The sequence below is a fragment of the Sorex araneus genome, chromosome 7, assembly GCF_027595985.1.
Source record: "Sorex araneus isolate mSorAra2 chromosome 7, mSorAra2.pri, whole genome shotgun sequence".
Lineage (NCBI taxonomy): Eukaryota > Metazoa > Chordata > Mammalia > Eulipotyphla > Soricidae > Sorex > Sorex araneus.
In genome coordinates, this window is record NC_073308.1 from 51,226,250 (window position 1) to 51,245,323 (window position 19,074).

At 36.5% G+C, this 19,074-nt stretch overlaps 1 protein-coding gene across 4 annotated transcripts in view; it reads left to right on the top strand.

Annotated features, from left to right (window-relative positions):
• FSTL5 (follistatin like 5) overlaps positions 1-19,074 on the top strand; it is a 693,844-nt gene that overhangs the window by 119,089 nt on the left and 555,681 nt on the right. For 2 of the 4 annotated variants that reach the window (XM_055144641.1, XM_004606145.2), the window contains exon 3: positions 16,617-16,647. In XM_055144641.1, the coding sequence (XP_055000616.1) occupies positions 16,617-16,647 (31 nt within the window). Of the gene's footprint in view, positions 1-16,613; positions 16,648-19,074 lie in introns of all 4 variants that reach the window. The other 2 variants (XM_004606146.2, XM_055144642.1) reach the window with 1 other exon arrangement.

The window sequence follows — 19,074 nt, forward strand, 5'->3', positions numbered from 1 at the left end:
CTCCCATCATCTTTTTTTCCCAAGAATTGATTTAGCTATTCGTGTGTGTTTTTTGTTCCATATGAATTTCAGGAGTGTTTGATCAATTTTTTTGAAGAATTTCATTGGTATCCTTATAGGGGTTGCATTGAATCTAGATAGTGCTTTCGGGAGTATTGCTATTTTGACAATGTTATGTCTTCCTATCCATGAGCAGGGAATATGCTTCCATTTCCTCGTGTCCTCTTTTATTTTGTTGAGTAGCGTTTTGTAGTTTTTCTTGTAGAGATCCTTCACCTCCTTAGTTAGGCTGATTCCGAGGTACATGATTTTCTGGGGTGGAATTGTGAATGGGATTTTCTTTTTTAATTTCACTTTCCTCTGTCTCGCTATTTGTGTATAGAAAGGCCATGGATTTTTGGGTCTTGATTTTAGAGCCTGAAATTTTGCTGTACAAGGAGCAGTTTGTTGAAACAAACAACTCCTTTGTTTCTAGGAGTTTCTTACTGGAGGTTTTAGGATTCTCTAGGTATAGAATCATGTCATCTGCACATAGTGAGAGCTTGATTTCTTCCTTTCCTCTCTCATTACGTTTAATGTCTTTTTCTTGCCTAATTGCGAATGCATGTACTTCCAGTACTATTTGGAACAGAAGTGGTGAGACTGGGCATCCTTGTCTTCTCCCTGATCTTAGAGGAAAGGCCCTTAGTGTTTCTCCACTGAGGATAATGCTTGCCATGGGCTTGTGGTAGATGGCTTCGACTATCTTGAAGAAAGTTCCTTCTAACCCTATTTTGGTGAGATTTTTCATCATAAATGGGTGTTGGATCTTGTCAAATGCTTTATATGCATCTATTGAAATGATCATATGGTTTTTATTTTTGCTTTTGTTGATATGATGGATTATGTTGATTGATTCTGAATGTTAAACCATCCTTGCATCCTCATGATGAATTCTACTTTGTTGTGATGTATTATCTTTTTGATGAGTTGTTGGATTCTATTTGCTAATATTTTGTTGAGAACCTTCACATCTGTGTTCATCAGGGATATTGGTTTGTAGTTTTCTTTGTTAGTGGTATCTTTGAGATATGAGCTTCATAGAAACTGTTTGGTAGAGTCCCTGTTTCTTCAATTTCATTGACAAGCTTGAAGAAAACTGGCAACAGGTCCTCTTTAAATAATTTATTCTTAAAAATTAATGTTTTTTCTGTCTTTGATTACCAAATCCATCTGGGCTTAGCACATACTTCTGGCTCTGTTCTTAGGGATCACTCCTGGTAGTATTATGGGAACCATATGCAGTGCCAGGGATCAAACTCTCATTGGCCCATTTTTTACCCCTATACTCTCTCTCTGGCCATAAAATTAGTTTTATCTGTATGGATAATTCTTTTTGGGTCACAGCCAGCAATGCTCAGGGGTTACTCCTGGCTCTGCTCTCAGGAATTACTCCTGGCATTGCTCAGCAGACCATATGGGATGCTGGGAATCGAACCGGTTCAGCCATGTGCAAGGCAAACGCCCTATCCACTGTGCTATCGCTCCAGCCCCTATGACATATATTCTTGCCTCTAGTTTTTGATCAGGAACAAATTTTTTGCCAGTGATGTAATTGCAGAAGATATGGATAGTTTGTCAGTATAGTCGCCATCTCTTTAGTAGCGCTCCTGGGAGACATCTAGATTATGAAGGAATAAGCATGGGAGCAATTTTACAATCCCACTGTAAAGCTATGATTTAGTCAAATGAGGTTCCTGGAATTAAAGATTGGGTAAAAATAGAAGCGCTTGTCAGCTCCTTTTAGCCACGGTGCTAATCAGGCAGGTGGGCCACATGCTCCAGCTGGATCGCCCCGGCCCCTCAGGACCTATTTGCAACCTGCTTGACTCAAGTCTTTTTCTGTTGAGCAGCCTTATAAATCACATGCCTGTGCAGACAAACAGTATCAACTGTCTCTATGTATCAACATATTTTTCTCTATGATAATGAAATTAACAACAGATGTTTTATGTCTTTCGATTAGTTTAAGATTAGCAGTTTTGCCATGAGATAAGTATTTTCTTCAATTTCCTCATGATAAAATATATCCTATACATAACAAAGTATCAAGGAAATTTAAGAAGTCCCTAAAAAATATAGCATCAAGGAATGAAATATTTTCAATGTTATTTAAACTCTTTGGACTGCTTCTCAGTCCAATTCTATACCTGACTTCCTTGTCAAAAGAAAATGTTTCCTTAAATTTTGTGTTATGCATTAACATTATGGTTTTTACAAGTCTAATATTCACATATATTGATACGGAATAAGTTATCTGCATGCTATATTATATTATATGACAATAACCCATCTATATATTAATTGTGATTTCAATGACTTCCATGCATCCATCTCACCAATAATAGGTGCCTGCAAAATTGTATGCCACATTCACCAGTAAAGTAGTTTATTTCAAATGTTTTTTATTTTATTATTATTATTATTATTATTTTAATTTATTTTATTCTTTAATTAGTGAATCACCAAGAGGGTACAGCTACAGATTCACACATTTTCGAGCTTGTTTTTCCCTCATACAATGTTCTCAAACACATCCCTCCACCAGTACCAATTCTCCATCACTAATAAACCCAGTATCCCTCCCACCCCCTATCCCCTCTCTCCCCCACCCCACCCTGCCTCTGTGGCAGGACATTCCCTTGTGTTCTCTGTCTCCACTTGGATGTTGTGGTTTGCAATAGGGGTATTGAGTGGCCATTGTGTTCAGTCTCTAGTTTACTTTCAGCACGAATCTCCCTTCCCTCCAGGGATCTCCAACCACATTTTACTTGGTATTCCCTTCTCTATCTGAGCTGCCTTTTCCCCCAGCATGTGATACCAGCTTCCAAGCCATGGAGCCAACCTACTTGTACTTATTCCTACTATTCTTGAATATTAGTCTCCTACTCTGTTATTTTATATTCCACAGATGAGTGTAATCTTTCTATGTCTGTCTCTCTTTCTGACTCATTTCACTTAGCATGATACTTTCCATGTTGATCCACTTATATGCAAAGTTCATGACTTCATTTTTTCTAACAGCTGCATAGTATTTCATTATATAGATATACCAGAGTTTCTTTAACCAGTCATCTGTTCTTGGGCACTCGGGTTTTGTTTTCCAGAGTCTGGCTATTGTAAACAGTGCTGTGATGAACATATAAGTGCAGATGTCATTTCGACTATACACTTTTGCTTCTTCGGGTATATTCCCAGTAGTGGTATTGCTGGGTCAAATGGGAGCCCAATTTCTAATTTTTTGAGAGGCGTCCATATTGTTTTCTAGAAGGGCTGAACCAATCGGCATTCCCACCAGCAGTGTAGGAGGGTCCCATTCTCCCAACATCCTCTCCAACAGCGGTTGCTTTTGTTCTTTTGGATGTGTGCCAGTCTCTGTGGTGTGAGGTGGTATCTCATGGTTGTTTTGATCTGCATCTCCCTGATGATTAGTGATGTAGAGCACTTTTTCATGTGCCTTTTGGCCATTCATATCTCTTCCTTGGGAAAGTTTCTTTGCCTTATTTTCTGATGGGATTGGATGTTTTCTTCTTGTGGAGTTCAACCAGTTCCTTATATACCCTTGATGTCAACCCCTTATCTGATGGATATTGGGTGAATATTCTTTCCCATTCTGTAGACTGTCTTTGTATTCTGGTCACTGTATCTTTTGTAGTGCAGAAGCTTCTTAGTTTAATATAGTCTCATTTGTTTATCTCTTTTTCCTCTTGGTTGGTCAGTTGCGAGTCATCTTTGAAGAAACCGTTAGCTTCAATATCGTGGAGGGTTTTGCTGACCTTGTCTTCAATGTACCTTATGGTTTGTGGTCTGATATTGAGGTCTTTAATTAACATTTTGATCTGATTTTTGAGCATAGTGTCAGGTCATAATAGGCAGTGCATCTTGGCATAACATAATATATTTTATTTCCCTGCTGATCTCTCCATCTACATATTTTATATGTTTGGTTCAAATATATTCCTATTTTGTATAGTGATAATAGTTATATATTCTTAGTTCTAATAACCATAAGAATTGTTGATATATAGCAAACTAAATCTTTCCACTTTTGTTATTTTAAACATTCTTTTATCTTTCTGTTTTTTTTCTTCAAGCACTATTACTAACTTTTGACTGTCACAATTTTAAATATTTCAATTTAAAAATTTAAAAAGAAAACCATTTGATTGGAACAAAATTGTATTTATATAATTCTATATTCAATATATTGATGTTGCATAAGGTAATTATGCACATATATGGATTGCAGTTTCCTCTCCATAATTACAGAGAATTGGTAAAATAATTTTTATATGTAATACTACTCAAATGCTATGAGCTTATAGGTGTATATTTATTGCATTTGGCTATCAATTAATTTTTATATATTGATTGAATTTTCTTTTGATTATCTTAATGATGGAATTACTGAGGGCATTTTATTTTTTTAAATATCATAACCCAGAGAGGCTCTTTGCAAAGTAGATGAAACAAAAGGATATTTCTTGTTGAATTATATTTTAAACAACTACTTCTTACATATTACACAAACCTCACTTTGAATTTGAAAGAAAAAATCTTGCCTTTTTATATATTCAAGCAGATATGGTTCATTTATGTGCATTTCTCAAAATAATAGCTGGTTTTCAATAAAGAGAACTTGACAGCACCATTTTTCAAATAGGTCATCCATAATTTAACTGGTAATTGGAGTGAATGTGCTATTTAATTGCTCTTATTAAAAAATTACTTAGCTTATTTTTAATATAAGAAGTAGTTTTGTAAGTTTTAGCTGAAGTTATATTTCCTAGAGTTATATTTCCTAGAGTTATATTTCCTACTTATATTTCCTTTCCTAGAGACACTGGAAAAATAAGTGTTCTTTCTTCTTTAATGATTATAATTCTAAGAAATGGTTTCTAGTAGCTGCAAAAGAACATTTCTGAATAAGATAAAAAGAATCTTATTTGTATTTATTTATTTATTGCTTTTTTGGGTCACATCCAGCAATGCACAGGGGTTACTCCTGGTTCTGCACTCAGGAATTATTCCTGGTGGTGCTTGGAGGACCATATGGGACACCGGAGATTGAACTATGGTCAGCCTTGTGCAAGGCAAATGCCCTACCCGCTATACTATCGGTTTGGCCCTTTTATTTGTATTTTTAAAATACTTACAAAGAGACAGGGGGACTTTTAGGTTTTGTTGTACAAATTCACTGCACCCATCTGACACCCATATGCCTGAGCCCCTCTACCACAGTCCCTATGATACCTCTGATTTATCTCTTGATTCCTGCTCACCCCACTTTCTCTCTTTCTCTGTCTCTCTGTCTCTCCTTTAGTATGTAAGTTTTCCAAGTGTTTGTCATCAGTTGATTATTTCAGTTCATTTGTTATTTGTCTTTACAAATATCAATGAGATTCTATGTTACTTGAATTCTTCTGATGAACTTTATTTAAACATTATATCCTCCATTTCTATTCCCCTTAACTTACCTTCTAATAAACATAAGTAGACTAATTCAATTTTTGTTGTTGCCACACCATTAATATTTTTCTCATTGTGATGCTTGGAATTGTCAGTAAATTGCTCAGTCGAAATAATAATTCTGAATGTCATTGACAGACACATTATTTCAAGTGGAATGGGATAAAACAAATATTTCACATATGAAATAAACTTTCTGAAGGAATATATTCATTGGATAAATAAGCTTCCCTAAAAGCTTACTAAAATAAAAGTTCTTAATAGTTCCTCTAGGTTGCTAATTTTAGTTGAATCTCTCAAATTCTGATAAAATTATAACTAAGAATTATTGTTACACAGTTGAAATCTTTTCTTCATCAGAATAAGTAAATTAGAGGCTGGAGCTATAATACAGTGGGTAGAGCATTTGCCTTGCACGCAGCCGACCTGGGTTTGATTCCCAGCAGTCCATATGGTCCCCTGAGCCAGGATAAATTTACCAGGACAAATTCCTGAGTGCAAAGCCAGGAGTAACCCCTGTCATTGCCAGGTGTGACCCAAAAAGCAAAATAATAATAAAAATAATAATAATAATAATAATAATAATAATTTATTGATGTATGCAGTAGAAATTAAATTTCTCACAATGTAGTTGGCTTAAAAGTTGAGGTAAAAGTATTGGCAACATGGGTTCTCTGCTTCATAATTAATTAAGACTGCCTTAGTTTACAAAGCTTTTCCACTGTGTTCCCATTTTCTCTCTTTTTTAATTCTATTTTTGGTAAACTCTTTCCTATCTTCTGTTGAAGTTGGATTTCTGAAGACTGTCTCATGCCCAGCTGACAGTGGGGATACCTATTTAGCTGTGGTGCTGCCAGAAGTCACTCGGTTAGATGTGGTGCTTGCCATGTTTGCCTGCTCTAAGGAGAGGCTCCTTCATGAGTTCTCCAGAAAACCATCCTAGAATGTTCATGTGTTTTCATTGTTGTTGTCCTTGCTGGTGCTGAGGTAACCCCCATGGCCCACATTTTAGTTGTGTTGCTTGAACCCTCCTGACTGTGATGTGGCCAGAACTTGCTCTTGGCCCCAGGGGTGGGACACAAACAGCTGAACTGCCAGGATTGCACTTTGCACATGGTGCTTCCCTGAGGATTGATTTAGTGTCTCATGCTTGCAGCCGTGGCTGCAGCCCCAGAGACATCTTCTACTTATTTTCTTTAGCTTGGCTTTCTTTCCGGGATTAATTTTCCTTAGATTATTCTTGAAGTTTTGGGGTTCCTCTTTTAATTCTGTAGGATGAAAATTGTTATCTTTTACTTGGAATGTCCTCATTTTCTTTAATTTTATCTTTTAAAAAATGCTTAAATTGGGAATGGTTTTGAGTATCTAGTTAAGGTCTCAGTTAATGTTGAAAATGTTTCTGCTAAGAAGCCTAGTAGAAAATACACATATTGCATATATATGTATATATCTATGTATATAGTACATATTTATATTTTCTCTTCATCTTGTAAAGTGTTTAATTTTGTATTTGAAAGTTTGTTTTTAGTTTAGTTGAAGTTATTAGTTTAGTTTCAGTTGCAGTTTTAGATTAGTTGTACTTCCCTCATGAGTAAATTTTATTCTTTTGTCACACTGGAAAATTCTGTGCTATAGCAATAAATATTTCATTAAAATATTTCTCTATTTTCTCCCTCTATATATTTATCAAGTGCAAAAAATTGATCACAGGCTATATTATATAACACTAAATTATATTATACTTTATATATTATATTTTACTCTCCCTTATTCCTTATTTTTGCTGATTAAATATAAAGTTTCATTCATGTTTTATCCTTTACATTTTATGTACTTTATTCATATTTGTTTTCTAGGGTTCTAAGGAATGTCCTGTGCACCTCATTTAATAGCTAGGTTCATATAAGTATTCAATATTATCATCTAGTAAAATCAATTCTTCATTTTATTTTTATCTAGATATTTATCACTTATTATGTAGCCCAAATCATTGTCTGTATGACTACCATTTAATCTAAATTTCTATTCTTATTTATATTCTTTCTCTACTTGGATATATCTCTTTTCTTCATAATCAACAATTTTTTGTCTGATGACATAATTATATGTACTCTAATAGACAATTTTTTATTAATCATCAAATGGGAAAGTCCGCTCAAGTGGTACTGCATAGATCTTCGAACTCTTCATAATTATTCTCAGAAACTCTGGTCAGTGGTTCATTATAAGCATGGCTCATTACCAGAGGATTCCGTGTTGCTTTGTCCCTGCAGAGCCAGTGGTTACCTGAGCAACCATGAGGATGCTCAGGGGAGGGAAGCCTCCAGGACCACACCCAGGAATGCTCAGGGGACCCGGTAGAGCTGTGGGTGGAAGGTGTTCAGTTCCAAGCGAAACATATGCTTAGCTCCTGGGCTATCTCTCTGGTCCCTGTGCTTGGTATTTTGAATTTATATGAGTAGCATTGCTTTTTATTCACTGATTAATTTTCCTTCAACACTTTCTTTTCAATATTTTTCAGTGTATCTTGATTATTCCTTGTTGTTGAATCCTTCAATATTCTAAGTCAGTTCTTATAATGAGCTCATGAATTGCTATCAGTGCGCGTTACCATGAGCATTACTGTGATCCATATCTTTCTACCTGATTCCTTTTGGAACTTATAAGCATCTCTATTTTTTTCATACTTTAAATAATGATTAATATTACTATTTACTTATTTTCCACTCATACCGACAATAATAGATCTTTCACTGTTGTAGATTTTTTGAATGTATTTTTTCATCACTCTAAATTTCTTTTGATGACTGGTAAGGCTAAACTTCAAAAAATTTTTTGGGTGTGCATAATATGAAAAGAGATTTATAATGATCATTTTATGCACCTATTATTACTGTCACGTTTTTGTTACTCTTGTTGCTTTAATTTAGTCCAATAATTCCAGTTCATGTGCTTTTTTGTATCGTAAGTTTTTAGCTAAGTCTTAGTAGAATATAACATTTAATTACGCTTTAATTAAAAATGTTTTCTAAGGGTAGGAGCAACAGGGCAGCAGGTCGGGTGGTTATCTCTCACACAGTCAACTCAGTCTGCATGTCTGGAACCTTATATAAAACCTGAAATATCTCCATGAGTGATTCCTGAGCACAGAGCCAGGAAAAAGCCCTGAGAACAGCTGGATGTGGCAAAAACAAAAAGTCTATATTTTAACTTTTTTTCCCACACATTTTGTTTTCTTTTTATAAAAATGTATTTGTTACTTTATTGTGTTTTGGGCCAAACCTGGAGATTCCCAGTGGTTCTACGTGGCTCTGCAGTCAGGAATTACTCCTGGTAGTGCTCAAGGGACCATATGGGATCCCGGGAATTGAACCATGGTTGACCACATGCAAGGCAGTACGTTTACTCTGGTTCCCACACTTTGCTTTCAGTACTCTACCTTTTATATTTTAACTTGACACTGTGAAACTTTTTTTTTTAATTTTTATTTATTTATTTTTTAATTTTTATTTTTTAAAAAATTTTATCACCATGTGGAAAGTTACAGAGTTCTCAGGTTTATGTCTCAGTTATACTGTATTCAAACACCATCCCTTCACCAGTGCCCATATTCCACCACCAAAATCCCCGGTATACCCCCCGCCCCCCACCCCAACTGTATAACTGATGAACCTCACTTTATTTTCTCTTCACCTTGATTACGTTCCATATTTCAACACAAAACTCACTATTGTTGTGGGAGTTATATCCCCAAACAAGATAACCCTAATAAGGAGGCATTTGATAATTAGTTTTCCATTCAAAGATTGTATGTTTTCAGGTTTTAGAAAAGGTCGAGTGGCCGGTAACGCGGCCGCGAGGCTCGGATCTGTCCCAGTCCCGAATCCTGGAGCCGTGTTAGTTGCTGCTCAGTGGCGCCAGGGTTGACACTGTGAAACTTTTGTCTAGGAAATCTTATTATTCTCAACAGTAGTGAATTTCAATATATATGTATACATTTTTTAAAAATATTTGGGGGCACAGAGATAGTGCAACAGGTAGGGAGTTTTGCCTTGCACACAGCTAACCAGTGTTTGATCCTCAAGACCATATATGGTCTTTGAAGCCTTGTCAGGTGTAATCCCTGAGAGCAGAGTAATGAATAAATCATGAGCAATGCCAGATATAGTTCAAAAAACAAAAAACAAACAAAAGAAACCCACATTTACTCATATACTTTATTCATTTCAGTTCTCTTTTTCCTTCCCCCCCCCTTTGCTTTTTGTGTCACACCTGGAAAGCTCAGTGCTTACTCCTGTCTCCGCACTCAGGAATCACTCCTGGTAGGGATCGGGAGACTATTTGGGATTTCCGGGATTGAACCTGCAGCGGCCTTGTGCAAAGCAAATGTCCTACCGGCTATACTATCACTCCAGCCCTGCAAACTATGTGTACTCTTTTTCCTTGATGTCTAATTGTTTTGGCTTCTTTTGGTTAAGACATTACCATCTTTTGACCTTTTAAGTTGAATATATTATGCCTTTTATAATATTTTTCATTTTTGATAAATAAAGCTATGTTTCCCACAGACATAGTTTTTTCAGGGTTCAATGAATTTTGTCATGCAAAGGAAAAAACTACATGACAAAATTCATATATCTGCAAATGCCATTGTATGAATTCATATGTATCACTGTATAACCGTCTTCCCTTTGTTCATTGATTTGCTCGAGTGAGCGCCAGTAACATCTCCATTCGTCCTAGCCCTGAGATTTTAGCAGCCTCCCTTTATTTATCCTTCCCAACGGACAAGGCTCTTTCAGGGTCAGAGGAATGAGACCCATCATGTTACTGTTTTTGGCATATTGAATACACCAGGGAGCTTGCCAGGCTCTGCTGTGCGGGCAGGATACTCTCTGTAGCTTACTCAGTTCTCCGAGAGGGAGAACTAGACAATAAGAGGTTGCGTAGCTTCTGGGAACTTTGTTTTATAATCTCTGCATGTTGGCCATTGATGCAATTACAACAGCACTTGGGACAGTTTCTGGGTGTGACTGGGAAATGGTAGATCTCGGAGGAGGAAGCCCAGTCCTGATCTGAGTAGGCTTGGAGATCTCAGTCCTGGGTCCCGCACACTTGCATTCCTCTGCCAGTTCCTTCATGCATGAGGCTTGTCTGAGCATGTGGAGAGTGGTCTTGAGCATGGCTGTGGCTGGCTTCTGGAGGTCTTCGGCTACTGGTGCGCTGCTTGGGGTGGGGAGGGAAACTCAACCCACGCCCCTCAGAGGGGCCTTGATGAAGACACCCAGGCGCAGGGGCAAGAGACTCCATCGCTCTGTTCTTTTGCAGATGTAAAACACGTGCAGAGGGCTGGAGCAATAGCACAGCGGGTAGGGTGTTTGCCTTGCACGTGGCCGACCTGGGTTCAATTCCCAGCATCCCATATGGTCCCCTAAGCACCAGCAGGAGTGGTTCTTGAGTGCAGAGTCGGGAGTAACCCCTGTGCATCGCCAGGTGTGACCCAAAAAGCAAAAAGCAAAAAAAAAAAAAAGCAAAACATGCAGACTCCACATAAGTAAATGCTAATATATATTTATTTTGAAAACTAAGACATGCTGTTCTCTTATTAAAAGTCATTGTTATAAATATAGTTCATCCTTCATGAGAATTATATTTTAAATATACACATATGTGACTAATTTTTTTTTTGTTTTTATGCATTGTTGCTATAGTGTGGGGCGTACACCTGATGGTAATGGGGCATGTAGTGCCAGGACCAGGGTGGCTTTAGGGGACATGCAGTGCCAAGGATCAAACACAGGGCTTTGCACATGAAAACACATGCAGACTCTACATATACCAAGCCATATTCCAAGCCCCTATCATTGTTTTCAAAAGTCACAGCACACAAATAGTTGTTCACATCTTAACAATAACATTTTAAAAATTCTCTATTATTCAATAACTGTGGAAAATATATTTTCTGAACTAGTCCCTCTGTTCTACTTTCCCTATTTAATTTTCTGTTTCTTTGATAATCCTGAAAAGAGTAGATTTCACTCACACCCAGGAGACCATTTAGTTAAGTGCTTGCTGTATATTTCAACTCCTGTTTCTGGGAATATATGCCTTACTTCATATTTAAAAAATAAAATTAACCCTTTATTTCTTACACCTTGCTATATAACTCATTTTATATTCATCATTTTAACTAGTTTATTTTACATGCAACTCAGTTCTAATATTCATCATTTTAGCAAGTTTTATCAAACTCAGAATTTCTACTTTTTAAATGTTTTTGTGCAAATTCCATTTGCTAAACTAGTTTCTTTTGTATAACCATCAATCTTGTTTGAAAATTATACTTACTTCAAGTAGTTTATATGTTCAATTTTCCTTTGCTCTCTGTAGTAATTGTAGTTGGGATGCCTTTTGGTTTTAATGTGAAATATCATATTTTATTAGGAAGATCCACTGTTCAACTTGAAAAATCAGATATGTAGGCACTCAGATGGTAAGAGAAAAGCCCTCTGCATTAATATTCGTGGGCACCAAAGACTCATTTTTTTTATTATTTTTGTATTGTTATACAACTGTTCATAGCTACTACACTGAGCAATTTATTTTCTAACTTTTAAAGAAAACACTGTGAGGTATAGTGCCCACAGATTTAAACCTATGAGTCCTTCTTATGAGAAAAATATTCTTATTAGTTTGAAATGGAAAACTGGAGGAATACAGTTCCTCCATACAGTACTGTACTGAAGTATTCCTACTGGCAAAGCCTTTTGGAAATAATTACGTTGACAGGGAAAAACATTCTTGAGTAACTTGGAGCAGGTAGACATAAAATCAAGAACAAATCTCCAAATATGGAACTTGCTCTCAACAGCATCTACTATATCTTAATAGCCATCTATAGCCAGTATGACAATGTATAGTCTTCCCAGTAGTTTATCACATTATTTTTTGTTTGTTTAGTCTCTGTTTTCCAAATAGAACTTACTACCACTACACACTGAAGGATGCAACTTTTTAACGACCTTATTCACATCACTGGGACAGTGTCCAGAACATCATAATGCCAGGGATAGAAACATAGCAATAAAAATTATCTATAAATTTGTCAGAAGAATAAGTGGATAAATTAAATATAGAATGACAAAAGAAAAGATAAAAAAGATTTTTACTTTTATGAATATATGCCTTTTCAGGAAATGTACTCTTGTGTGATAATAAAAAAAAGAACAATGATGTATTTTAAGAGGGAAAAAAAGAATATTTAACTGTGAGCTTAAAATGACAACTTATATTCTAGACTAATAATAATCAGACTTGGGCTGGAGTAATAGCACAGCAGGCCGTTTGCCTTGCATGCGGCCGACCCAGATTCGATTCCAAGCATCCCGTATAGTCCCCGGGGCACCTCCAGGGTGATTTCTGAGTGCATGAGCCAGGAGTAACCCATATGCATCGCTGGGTGTGACCCAAAAAGCAAAAATACTACTACTACTACTACTACTACTAATAATAATAATCAGACTAAAAATATTTAATAAAATTTAGACTTAGAGACTTGGTGAGTTAGAATAAGAAAATTGGAATGAAATATAATAAATCTAATGGCATGAAAGTATTAGGTCAGCTGTTTCAATAAATATGATTTTAAAACCATCCTTCTTCCCAAAAAGCAAAAAAAAAATTAAAAACCATCCTTCTTATTTTAACATTCCAATTCTAGGATTACATTTTATTTATTTAGTTATTTTTTTGCTTTATGGGAAAATTTATTCTATAAATATCTGTTTTTACCCTAGTAAAATGTCACTTTGATCACTACTTTTACCTCTAATAATTGTCTGGTGGAAATTTAACGTAGTTACTGATTTCCATGATTTTTTTTTACTTATTTGGCATATTTATTTTGTAATGTTGGTAATTGTGAAAATGTATATTTTTATGATAACTTGTATTTGTTAATTATTCAGAGATTATTGCAATGTTCATTTATTTCTTTGATCTCTCCAAACACTTCAGGGGAATTTCTTTTTTTTTTTAAACTTTTTATTAAATCACCATGTGGAAAGTTACAAAGTTCTCAGGTTGATGTCTCAGTTATACAATATTCAAACACCCATCCCTTCACCAGTGCCCATATTCCACCACCAAAAACCCCAGTATACCCCCCGCCCCCACCCCCTACTCCCTACTGTATAACTAATGAATTTCACTTCATTTTCTCTGTACCTTGATTACATTCCATAATTCAACACACAACTCACGATAGTTGTTGGAGTTTCCACCCAAGAGAGACAGACCTACTACCAAGGAAGCATTTGATAATTAGTTTTCCATTGCTGGGAATGAAGAGATATGGAGCCCCACTGCTACAAGTACATCACTCTTCTTTTTTTTTTTTCTTTTTCCTTTTCCCTTTTTTTTTTTTCACCCTCATCCCCCATCCGGCGCCTCATAGTATGATGTACGCCATGCCGCAACGGCCGGCATGGGGCTTTTGCTTAGTTCACAGTCCAGAGAGGTGGCTGCTACATTAATAACCTTCAATATTTCAACAAAAACTTACTGTTATTATTTGGAGTTTCCCCCCCAAGTCAGACCTGTTCAAAAGGAACCATTTCACATAGCTGACAATAATAGATGTTAAACCCTCCGCGCGGTTTTGGATTTCTGTATAAAGTCCAGGGAAAATTCAACCAGAAATTGCATAGCCCAGTTCGCAGTCCCAGTGCATTGTAATTAGAAGCTGCGCTGGACGCCCAAAAGTGTTAGGTCTCTGGAATCAAAGTCTTTAGGCGCAGAGGGTCCGCTTCCCGCTCAGCAGCTCCGAATTTATCTGGGCCGAGGGCGTGCCAGTTATACCCCCTTCCCGTGAGTCCTTGGGAGCCCCAAGTGTAGAAATCGAGTACCTCTGGGTTAGGATTCTTAAGGATGGCACCTGCCATGCGGTTGCCGCCGCCGCCGTTTTCCGTGCAGGAAGACAGGGTGGGGAGGAAAGAAATCCACACCCGGGCAGCACAGAGTTGAAGCCCAGTTCGCAGTCCCAGTGCATTGTTATTAGAAGCTCCTGCGCTGGGGGGCTGGAGTGATAGCACAGCGGGTAGGGCGTTTGCCTTGCACGCGGCCGACCCGGGTTCGAATCCCAGCATCCCATATGGTCCCCCGAGCACTGCCAGGAGTAATTCCTGAGTGCATGAGCCAGGAGTGACCCCTGTGCATCGCTGGGTGTGACCCAAAAAAGAAAAAAAAAAAAAAAAAAAAAAAAAAAAGAAGCTCCTGCGCTGGACGCCCGAAAGTGTTAGGTCTCTGGAATCAAAGTCTTTAGGCGCAGAGGGTCCCTCTAGGATTACATTTTAAAACAAAATATGTTTTTCATAATTTTACTCTATCACAAAAATATATTGATATTTCTGAAATTCTGTGTCAGTATATATATGTATAAATAAAATAGATGCACATTGATGTGTGTTTATCACTCTATCACAAGCATCTTTTGAAATGGATTTTAAGTGAGAATCTAAAAACAGGAGTAGACCTCCTGGTTCTTAGGACCAGGAAGTCTGCCCCACAGTTTGGAAACTGGTCTCACATGCTGGGGGGAAAGGCAGCTGAGATAGAGAAGGGAACACCTAGTAGAGAATGTTGGGAGGACACACTTGGTTTGAAAGTTGCATGCCGAAAGTAGACTATAGACCGAACATGATGACCATTCAATACCTCTATTGCAAACTAAACACCCAAAAGGAGAGAGAACAAAAGGGAATGCCCTGCCATAGAGGCAGCGTGGGGTGGTGGGGGTTGGGGTGCGGGTGGTGGGAGGGATACTGGGAACATTGGTGGAGGAAAATGGGCACTGGTGGAGGGATGTAAACGAAATGCAAACATGAACGTTCATAAGTTTGTAACTGTATCTCATGGTGATTTACTAATAATTTCTTTAAAAAAGATAAAGGGTTTTTTAATAATTATAACACCATGATTTGCAGAGTTGTTAATAGTATAGAGTTATTTCATTTCAATGTTGTAATATCAATTCACCACCAGTGCAATCTTCCCTCCACCAGTTTGCCCAGTTTCCCTCCTAATCCAGTACCCCCCTAACCCCCCACCAAGCCTGTTCAGTTTAGCAGGCACGAAAATTAATTGCATACTGTAACAGGTCCTTGGGACACCAGTGGAGAGAAGTAGACTCTCTGGTGGTGGATGTGGTTTTAACATATGTACCCACAAAAAGTATGAGTAGCAATATTGCAAATCCCAATACATAAATGAAATGTTTTTTAATTGCAAAAAATTAAGAATATGTAACCTTAAATTTGCAAACTGATGTGTAAAACAAACATTGGTGGAGGAGAATATAGTGGAGGGATATAAACAAAATGCAAACATGAAGGTTCATAAGTCTGTAACTGTACCTCACGGTGACTCACTAATAAAAATGTTTAAAAATGGAGTAGAATGTTTGTATATATTAATTTAAAAGTTATAGTATATCCAATATTTATTTTATAATTTGAGAGCAGGCTAATTCTTTTGAAGTTTCCTGGTAACTAATAAGGATTTTGTCAAATTAAATGATAATTATGACTAAGCAGTCTGAGTAAATCATAGAATTATTATCAACTTTACCCTTGCAAATGAAAGGTAAAACAATTTTAAGTAAAACTTGAGGGAGGGACAGTCGGAATATGTTTTTCATGTTTCCAGTGAATTCTCCACTGAAGTCCCTAAACATTTCTCTCACCAACAATTTCTGATTAATATAGAAAATTGAAAAGAGATTCTGAAGATATCCTTCAATGTCAGTTGCAATGAAATGAAATGGCCTAAGGCATTTGAAGGGAATGATGACTTATTTATGATGCATTGTTTATTACTTTATATATCCATACATGTGTAATATTCTTGTTTTCAAAGAAAAAATGTATCCCACTGACAACCGTGATAAAATATTTGACATGAGCATTTTTATGGTGATTGTCTATGACAATATCTCTTGTATATATGTACTGAAACACAATTTGACATATACTTAGCTATAGTGATATTTTATATCAGGCTTTTGATAAATACTTGCATATTTTGACCAATTTCTGTTTTAATTCCAGCAGGAAAAGAGTCAAGAAAGCTCAAGAATCAAAGGTAAGAAATGGCTGTTTTTAAGATCGTAGCTTCGTAAGTTCATGTAAGTGTAGAACAGAAAAAAAGTGTGTAATGACACTTTGAAAATGCTTTTAAAAATAGGAAGGTACTGTATTCAAAACCCCCAGTGTACTTTTTTCCTCTACTTCCTATCACTTTGGTTATGCAGTGATGACCAATGGTGAACACAGTTGGCTGTGGTGGTTACTGGAGGGTGCCAGTTCAAAGGACATTCCCACAGATAAGTATTGAGGATCAAACTCAGTCTCATGGTTGCAAGGCAATTACTCGACCAATGAGTTACATTCCTAGCCACACTAAATTTGATTTGAATGCAACACTGAGCCTTAATTTCCAAAGCCTACAGAGACTTATTATTGTGATTTCCTTTCTTTATTTGGTGCTGCTATATATTTTGATGCATTTAAAAATTGTATTTACTAGATCATTCTTGTGAAATTCTTTTCTAAGTATTTCCCATAAGAGTTGGTATTCCGGGGCTGGAGCAATAGCACAGCGGGTAGGGCGTTTTCCTTGCACGCATCCAACCCGGGTTCAATTCCCAGCATCCCATATGGTCCCCCGAGCACTGCCAGGAGTAACTCCTGTGCATTGCCAGGTGTGACCAGCAAAAAAAAAGAAAAAAATAGTTGGTATTCAGAGGTTCCAGAGTCAGTCTAGAGTGTGGAATGCTTCTCTAGCACATAATCAACCCAGATTCAATTCCTGTTTGGTACCCTGAGTCCCATCAGGAGGGAGAGCCCTGAGCACAGAGCCAGGATTAAGCCTTAAGCACTGGTAGAGTATGCTTCATTACCCCAAACGAACAATTAAAAAAAAAGTTGTACCATGAGTTAGCACTTTAAAGTTTTGAAAATATATCTCTTTCTCTTCGCTACAGAAAAGCAAGATAAATTTATTTACACATTTATTATGGTTTATTTGCATGCCAGTACTTTTATTTATGGTTTATTTGCATGCCAATACTTTTATTTACACATTATTATTAATAATAAATCAGAGAAATTGTAATAGTACAGTGATTAAGGAACCTGCCTTTTCCCTGAAAGCCCGTTCCGTCCCTGTGCTCAGGACATATTTCTTGCACTATGCTCAGAGATAAGTCCTACTGATACTCAGGGCACCGTATGTTTTGACAGGGATTGAACTGGGTCAGCTGGATGCATCAAAAAGCCTTGCCCACTGTACAACCTCTTGCCACTTAAAAGAATTATGTATGAACAAATTTCTGGAAATTTCAAAATTATGTTGTTAACTTGGCAAATTAAAGCATGGCTTGTAGCACTACACTAACTTATCCTCCAACCAATCTGATCTGTTCAATGATTTTTTTACATTTGTATTGCAAAAATATTTCTACTGTAGGATATGTTGTGTGCTATGCATTTACATTATATTATGTTTATGCATATTGAGTGTCAATTTTCCTTCATATAAAGGGATTCAATATTCTAATTTTATTTACATAACATTCAGAATGCTTTATTTTAAAAATAAGTTTACTATTTATTTTTGCTCTATGGTGTTGGATACTGCTAACTAAATCATGTTTAGTTAGTAGAAATTCTGTTTTTCCAAATACTGTCTGTAAGTATGCTTTCCTTATGATATAAAATATTTCAAGACAATGTCATCTTTTAAACTGAAATTTTGTATTATAGCTTTAAGACTAATTATAGGAAATTGTTTAGCTTGCTTTATATGTAGTTACTTATAGTTACTTTGCCTTACTGGAAATTAATTTGATTATGTAAAATGTTTTGAACATCAATATAAAAAGGAAACAAAGGGAAAAAATGAGTGAGAAAGGTAATACCTTACCAGTAGGACATTTACAAAAATTTCAAGGTAGCTATTTTATTTTACTTTTCTTTAGTCTCTTATTTTGATTTGGGGGCCATACATTGCAGTGCTCAGGGCTTATTACTGGCTCTGCACTCGGGGATCATCTCTGGAAGGTCTCAGGGGACCATATTGGATGCTTGAATTAAGTCTTGGATATCTGTATAAAAGGCAAGAGGTCTAGCCACCCAACTGTTGCCCTCACTACATACGAGGCAAGAAGTCTACCACTATACTATCACCTTGGCCCCAAAGTCACCTATTTTATATTTCTCGGTGGTTATTTAATATGAACTTTGTTCTCACTTTGTCTTAATAATAAACTCTCAGCTATATTTATCTCGTCTCTGACTTATTGATAATCACATTTACAAAAACATGCTTATTACATTATCTGTTTTTAAAATTACATTATCGTGAATAAATCTAGAGGAAGTATTTTATCTAATTTTTTAACTATGTGCCTGTTTTTGCTTATGGCAAAAGTAATTATCTCATAATGCCAGTGACATGAAATTACATTAATGCACACAGTATACAATCAAATTTTTCTTTCCTTTATGC